Consider the following 7898-nt stretch of genomic DNA (forward strand, 5'->3'; position numbering starts at 1 on the left):
TAGGATTAGAACTTCTCGAGTCAGCGCTTGAGTTGTTGTTGTCCTCTCTCTCATCGGCATGTTATCCTGTTTTCACTTTGTTCCAGAGTCGTGTTATTAAAGCTCATTTATCTCCCTACAATCCTCGTCATTCCTATATAATTAGCGGACATAATAGTCCGTAGATAACTCGTCTCGCCCGCTTCGCTCGCCACCGCCGCCATTCTCTTGTGATTCTCCCCCTGAGCAAATATCCCCATCCATTTTTTCAGCGAGGTAAGGGGGCTCGTCCTCCCTCCACCTCATCCGCCCCAGGGGGGCGCCCACAAAGAGCTTCCTTTGATGCTCAGGTGGGTGGACTGGACTCCATGAGGTGTTCATGCTTCAAATTTAATGTTGGACATGTTAAGATTTTTCTTCTCTCGCCCATTTTCATGCTAAGCCACCTAAGAACAGTTCATCCAGTGAGTTTCTGGCAAATCAGAAATCTGCTTTTAGAAATATGAAGAAAACCCTGCGCTCAGTGTTTTGTTTTGTTTTGTTTTTGGCCATGTTGAGATTTTGAATTCTTTCACTCAACTGCATGCTTTCCTAATTCCTTTATTTAAAGGTCACCTGTTATACTCATTTTCGGGCTTGTGTATTTGACGTCTGGCCCCTCCAGAGCAGCAACGCACGATTTTCCGCGCTGAAAGCTTTTTAGATTTGCGTATCTCGCGGCTCGTTTCCTCGTATTTACTGCATCCCGCGAAAACGCTCTGTTTCACTTCACTCCACCCCCAGCGTTGCCGATGTCCGCCCCCCGCCCGGTCCACTCCACTGTGATTGGTCACACTCTTCGTCGCTGCTGAGCCTCACTTCCTCAGTTAGGAGTGAAGAGTAAACGGCAAACTTTATGAAACAGGCACAATTTAAACACTTACCGTCGTGAAGGCTTCACTCTGTAGCAGCTGTTTACCGGCTAATCCAGCTTCGTACGGACCCAGCGTGGGCTGAGTTACGGCCGCAAGGCGGACCTTACGTCCATAGACGTTTTTTGTGCCTTCCGTGTCCCCGGAAATATATTTTACTTTGTGTGCTGACCGTGTTTTTGTTTTGTATTTTTGCGAGACATTTTAATAGGGCTTAGAATGATTCAGTTTCATACTGTTGACTTGTATCAAAACACTGTCCAAGCAGAGAAAATATGTACGCTGAAACGATCACTTCAGTTATAGAGTGGTTTATTATTAGACAAGAATATCTGCACAACTTGCGTCCACACCAAGCACAAAGCAGGAAGAGCTCTATACAACCCATGTTACCATGCTGGCAGCGTGAACATCGCTATAAGGAGTGAAACTTGCGAGTCAAAATCGCTGCCAGCACAGAGTTAGCGGTGGTGGCTAACAGTTCATCAACACGATTCAGCAGTTGTATGTTGCAAGTAGTCTTAAAACTAATGTTGCTTGAGGTCTCAATACACTTACAGTCCTCATACATGTTTTCAAATATTGCCGTAGCTGACTATTCTCTCGTCGTCCACCGGCCGAGTCGAGCCCATCTCACTCCCGTTGCTGACCGGACCGGTGTTCCATCGCATCCGCATTAGGCTGAACAAACCTCCAACAATTTCTCTGTTCGTTCCACTCTGACGGCTGTGGTCCTTGGTGCTTCGGTAGTCGCTCGGTATTCTTTATTTTAGATTTTTTAATTTCCCTGACACCGAAAAAACATTTTCTTGGAGCAGCGCATTGGGACACCACTTCCGGGGAAGAGCGGGGGAGGGCGGAACCAGTCCGAGAGTGTGCCGGTGCTTGGCCATGAAAGGAGCTCCGGCACACAATGACGTCATTCCGTGCCGAGTGTTGAAAAAATCTCCGTGAACAGAGCGTTTAGAACCATGCCCAACAATTTGCAGGGCTCACGTCCAAACGCATCAACGTCATTATTTGACATAGACATAGACATTTTATGGTGTTAAAAAAAAAACACAACCATCAGAAAACCAATCCAGTGAACACTGGCATTAAACTGTGACACTCTGATTTTGTTGGGGAAATGGGGAGAAACTGAAAAATCCACTTCCATAATGTAATGAAGTGTACTGGATTACTGACAGAGCTGAGTGGAAATTGTGATTGCTATTATGCCTAAGTTATTAAATGACAAACTTCTTTACGGATACAAACTGGTTGAATCAGTTAAAGGAATGAATCACCAATTGCCAGGTAAAGAGAGATAACACAAAATACCAGGTAGATCTTCACTGATTAGATCGGATGACGGAAAGGTATGGAGCTCGTTGTCATCCATGTGCTGTAAACAGGCAGAACTGAGTTACCTCCTAGGAGAAACACTGTAGATCAGGGTCATGCACGCCGTGCCACATGATATAAAGTTGCGTTGGGAGAAATCTGTGCGCCAGTAAAAGGTCTTTATAAAAGCAAGGATCAAGCACATCCACATTCTTGAATGGAATGTCCAACCCAAATGTCTTGACGCCTGCATGAGACGTAAGGTTAAGTTGTGCTTTGGCCAGCAATATGCCCAGGTAAACATCGTCCAGGGGGAAAAGGGGAATGTGCTTGGACATGTTGTACATTACTGTGGCCGTATACTTGGACAGGAGGATGCCACCCCCACTTAGGAATGGTGGGTAGTTGTCAGACATGTAAACCTCAGGAGGGACAAAGTATTTGTTCGCCATGTCTCGGATGGGTTTGCTGCTGTGATGGAGGAACCCAGAGAAGAGGTGCCTGCTTCCATCATCATCTTCAAGGCTTTTCAGATACTCCACCATGTTTTCTGTGTGGGCAAATATGTCATCGTCACCATTTAGCAGGAAGGACACGTCCGGGCAGTTTTTATGCAGCCACTCCATGAGGAGCGCCTGCTTCAAGGTGAGGTTGTAGTGTGTGTCTTCAAAGTCCCATTGGACGATGTCGTTGTACTCCTGTTGCTCCAACTTGAGAAGTTTGTTCAGTCTGATTTTCTCAAATCCATCTGCTGTGGTTCCTGAAATGAACATCCTGCGAATCTGCACACCATCGACCTTCCTCTCATTGGCCCAGGTTTTGCGCAGCACCTCTCTGCGTTCGTAGTTGCCAGGAGAGCTTTTGATGACCATCAGCAGGAAAATTGAATCATCTCCCCTACATTTGCCAGGTGAGTCCAGAAGCAAGGGGAAATGGCGACAGTGTTGGTAGTAGAGAAATCTTTTCAGATTTTCAGGAAAAGAGTCAAAGTTTGTCATGTTAGCAACTGACTTTCTTTGTTGACACACTTGTCTGGCGTTGTTGCTCACTGTCATAGTCTGATTGGGGTCAGCGTTCTTCATACACAGTTTGTCGTCGCCTCGATTGCCGTTATATTGGAGGTATGCTAGCAGCAGCCACGTTCCCACCAGCAACGAAAAAGTAATCTTCGTGAAGAATTTCATCATTGAAACGCTTCTGTGGGAAAGTAAAACAGGTTTTTCATTAATGTTTCCTCCTATTCCAATACTCAATAGTAATCAAAAACAGTGATGTTAGCTTTCACAGCAGAACCAGCCAATGTGAGCATTAGAAACGCTGCGTGCAGCAAAGATGTTTGCATGAAATTTCTCTTGCGATATATTTTCTAATTTGCATTAAACTGTTTTGTGGAAGGCTTGACTGAAACGAGAAGAAGGTGCAGCAGCCAGTAGTTCAGAGATAGCAAGTTTCCCCAACTCATCTCTTCATTTTTACTTGAAATGCAACCTTTTTACTAATCCAGGGTTTTTAAACTGGGTAGACTTGGTCTTGATGATCACATGATTCTAGACCACCCAAGATCTACCTTTCAAGATCTACCAGTTCAGTATCAACATCGCAGCGCTATATTGTTTCCAGCCTGAAGTAACGAACTTCACAACATTTTATCTTGTCACAACAACCACCTGGCTTCACATCTAAACCCCTCCCTCTGTCAAGCAAAAACACACACAATAAACACGCTAATTCCTCTCCCACAGTGGTCCGTTTTGCATAGTGCACAAGACGTTCCATTCTTGCAATGCCATTTGCAAATTGTGTGTGTGTGTGTGTGTGTGTGTGTGTGTGTGTGTGTGTGTGTGTGTGTGTGTGTGTGTTTGGCTTGTTTTACCACGCCCGATCTCTAACTTCCTTAACTTCCCCTTATATCCTCCGCTGCCTGCAGTAGCGATGCCTTCTGCCTGGCGGTGAGTGACTGTGAGTCCGCGGACAAAGGAGCGTCGAAATAGCAGGGAACTCGTTTCTATACATTCGCGTATCGCCACGCGGGTCACTGCACGGATCCTTTTCGAAGGATCTTTTTTTTTTTTTTTTTTTTTTTTTTTACTACACCCCTCGTGATCGACTAGTTTGGCACTCCTGTTCTAGACTCTAGACTCATTAAAAAAATACCCATTTGTCAGATCATAAAGATGGATTGTAAAGTTCATGATAAAAGAGTCCGCGGACGAAGTAGCGTCGAAATTGCAGAGAACTCTTCTTTTTTTTTTCTTTATATACATTCGCGTATCGCCACGCGGGTCACTGCACGGATCCTTTTCGAAGGATCTTTTTTTTTTTTTTTTTTCCCACTACACCCCTCGTGATCAACTAGTTTGGCACTCCTGTTCTAGACTCTTACCTAATTTTTATTACATCTGGAGTGGAGCATTTTTTAATATATGAGCATTAAGAAATACCCATTTGTCAGATCATAAAGATGGATTGTAAAGTTCATGATAAAAAATGTAAATTCCACAAGTGTGTTCATCAAACGGTGAGGACTTTTTAACAAACGTATACACTCCCTCATTTGGGAATGTAATTATTATATTAAAATGACTTACGTTGTCCAGTGAATTAAAGGAAAGGGTAAAGAAGTTACCCATCAGATGTTCATTAAAGTTGTTTTGTTCATGTCAAACATATTTGGAATTGATCTTAAAACCAAGATCTTAAAATTCTTCAATCATAAAAATGTTCCTTTTCAAGATGTTTTCTCTGAACATACATATTGCATCTTAAATCACCCGAATAAAGGAAGATATTCCTAAGAAAAACCAGCCAGTTGGTGAACAACCTATTTCAGTGGCTTCTTTTCATAAGCCAAGTCTTTCTAGAGAAAGTATAATTTTGTCAGATCAAAACTTGAAATAATATTGTGAATCGAACTCAGACTCAAACTAAACTATGCCAATATGTTATCAATCAAATTCATCAGAAATGTACAGCGCAAATAAAAAAAATTAAAAAGTTGAATAAATACCTTAAACTTCCTCGGCAGATCAACAACATTGGGCACTTCACGCGCTATCTGACACGAAGGAGGAAACTGCATCATGCAGTCATGAACTGTCGTTGCCACCTCTGCAGTCGCAAGTTGATCCACCGCGGGCCACCTCCCCTTGCTTTTTCTTCTGACACATCCAACCTGTATTCATGACTCCCGGCAGCAAGTTGACATGATAGTGTGGGCACCTTAGCGCCCATTGCTTGTGGAATTTACATTTCTATCATGACCTTTACAATCCATCTTTATGATCTGACATAAATGGCTATTCTTTAATGCTCATACTTAAAAATAAATAAATAAATAAATTAAAAAAAAATGCTCCACTCCACATGTAATAAAAATGAGGTAAGAGTCTAGAACAGGAGTGCCAAACTAGTCGATAAGTCCAGTCCAGTAGACCGCGGACGGATCAAAAATCTACCACGAGGGGTGTAGTTAAAAAAATAATAAAAATAAATAAAAATAAATAAAAATAAAATTCCTTCGAAAAGGATCCGCGCGGCGATACGCGAATGTATAGAAACGAGTTCTCTGCTATTTCGACGCTCCTTTGTCCGCGGACTCACAGTCACTCACCGCCAGGCACAAGGCATCGCTACTGCAGGCAGCGGAGGATATAAGGGGAAGTTAAGGGAGGAACTCAGAGATCGGGCGTGGTAAAAACAAGCCAAAACCAACAAAACATTATTATTGATATTCAAGCAACACTTAATACCGCTAGTATAGAGGGACCTTTTGTTTTATGGCATTCTGGCAACGTGAGCCTTTGAGCCTCCGGTCCGGACGAGGAAAGTCGAAGTAACAGACATCTCTGCTGCTACACATTTGCGGACCTGCCTGCAGCAGAAGTATATCAAACAAATCACGTGTGAACATAGCCAAACATGAGCTCCCGCCTGGGATGTAAGTGATGAAAAAAAGTGCAATTTGTTTTCACATGCAAATCTGATGACCAACACACACACACACACACACACACACACACACACACACACCTTCGCTTCGAGCTGCTTCCGCAATTCGCCGGCTAAGAAGAGGAGTTAAGGTCAGTGTTATGTATTTAGTTAAGTAAATAGGACGATATAGGAGTGGCCCACTAGGGGGCGCTATAGGATTAGGATTAACCTCGATTAACTTCTCGAGTCAGCTCTTGAGTTGTTGTTGTCCTCTCTCTCATCGGCATGTTATCCTGTTTTCACTTTGTTCCAGAGTCGTGTTATTAAAGCTCATTCATCTCCCTACAATCCTCGTCATTCCTATATAATTAGCGGATAATACTGGCGACGAGGCGGATTTTGTATGCTCCAGAGGCTGTGGAGACATACAAGGACTCACCAAGAGCGTCTGGCTGCAGACCTGCACTGTCAGGACCCACCTGCACTGAGAGAAATTGATTTAAAGCCTTTCAAATTAAACCGCGTTTGGACCGGAAGTTCACTTAAAGCACCGGAAGTTGATGTAAAGCCTTTCAAATTAAAATGTTTTATAAATTAAAAAGTTTTACAACAGAGTACGTGAAGATTTTTATAACAGAAGACGTGAGGAATTTTTTCTTTTTTTTTAAAAAAAAGATTAATTGCTATGTTTACTGTGCCATTAGAACAAGCTTTCGATTTTGTATTGTATTTTCAGTTTTAATTATTACGATTATGATATACTCCTGGTAGCTTTCATAACTTTGTGTTCCCTGTGTTTGAGGAGGTGGGTTTTTATCAACACAAACCCAACCGTTGAAATGTTTGTTTTTTTGTAACAAATACACACACACACGTGTGTGTATATATATATATATATATATATATATATATATATATATATATATATATATATATATATATATATATATATATATATATATATATACATATATATATATATATATATATGTATGTATGTATAAAACACATATGTATTTGTGTGTGTGTAATTTTCCTTTTTTATTTTATGTGCTCGTGTTAATTTTTACTGAAATTATCGACATAGATAGAAAACTGTTTTTTAACATAGGCTTTATGCAAAACATTTAGAGAAGGTGGTTATCATAAGAAAGCCATTCTTGGGCTAAATTTCCCTCTGGCTTTGTGTATACCACTTCCAGTGGCCAAATCAAATGTGGCTCTTACAATATGATTATCAGATTTAGTTTGTTTAATAAAATGTGTCCAGAATTTATATCTGGAATTACTGTACTGACTGCCCTGTCTTTAGTTTTTCTTTTTTCTATACTAGTGAAATGTTCCAGCTCGTGATGTGAGTTACTATCTAGTCTTGCACATCCTGTACTTCCATGGTCTTGTTTTTCAGCTTTACTTCTCCCACCTGCAACAGCTTGGCATCAGGCCGATGTCGCCTGTGTCTAGAATTGGTCAGACTTTCACAAAACGTCATATCTCCCTCTTCTTCCTCTCCTCACAGGATGAAGTATCTTCAATGTCTGTCTCCTTGCACTCACTTTCTGACTGCTTTACTGTTCATGTGTTTGTGCTTAAGAACTTTAATATATATAAAAGATTTCTCACTCTGAGATTTTTCTTAAGCGTTTTATTTTTATTCCACAACAATCCCCAATTTGAGGAATCAATGTCACTGTGGTGGGAGAGGGCCCGAGGGGTGTTGGCATGTGGGGTTGAGGACGGGGGGGGGGGTTG

The 7898-nt window shown here is 41.8% G+C and overlaps 1 protein-coding gene across 1 annotated transcript; it reads right to left on the reverse strand.

Annotated features, from left to right (window-relative positions):
- Window positions 1-1191: 1191 nt before the first annotated feature.
- LOC142886814 (N-acetyllactosaminide beta-1,3-N-acetylglucosaminyltransferase 3-like) lies at window positions 1192-5768 on the reverse strand. The gene is made up of 2 exons (XM_076024004.1): window positions 5224-5768; window positions 1192-3413 (listed from the first exon to the last, which is right to left on the reverse strand). Exons 1-2 carry the CDS (start codon window positions 5250-5252, stop codon window positions 2306-2308), a joined length of 1137 nt encoding a protein of 378 aa, XP_075880119.1. The 5' UTR covers window positions 5253-5768; the 3' UTR covers window positions 1192-2305.
- Between the last annotated feature and the right edge of the window lie 2130 nt (window positions 5769-7898).

Source organism: Nelusetta ayraudi, unplaced genomic scaffold (assembly GCF_046127955.1).
Source record: "Nelusetta ayraudi isolate G7.1 ecotype Tasmania unplaced genomic scaffold, CSIRO-AGI_Nayr_v1 ptg000016l, whole genome shotgun sequence".
Lineage (NCBI taxonomy): Eukaryota > Metazoa > Chordata > Actinopteri > Tetraodontiformes > Monacanthidae > Nelusetta > Nelusetta ayraudi.

Coding starts and splice junctions, on each gene's coding strand:
- LOC142886814 (XM_076024004.1), bottom strand. CDS start 5,252: ATGTTGTTGATCTGCCGAGGAAGTTTAAG. Junction 3,414..5,223: donor ATCTGCCGAGGAAGTTTAAG/GTATTTATTCAA, acceptor ACTTTCCCACAG/AAGCGTTTCAATGATGAAAT.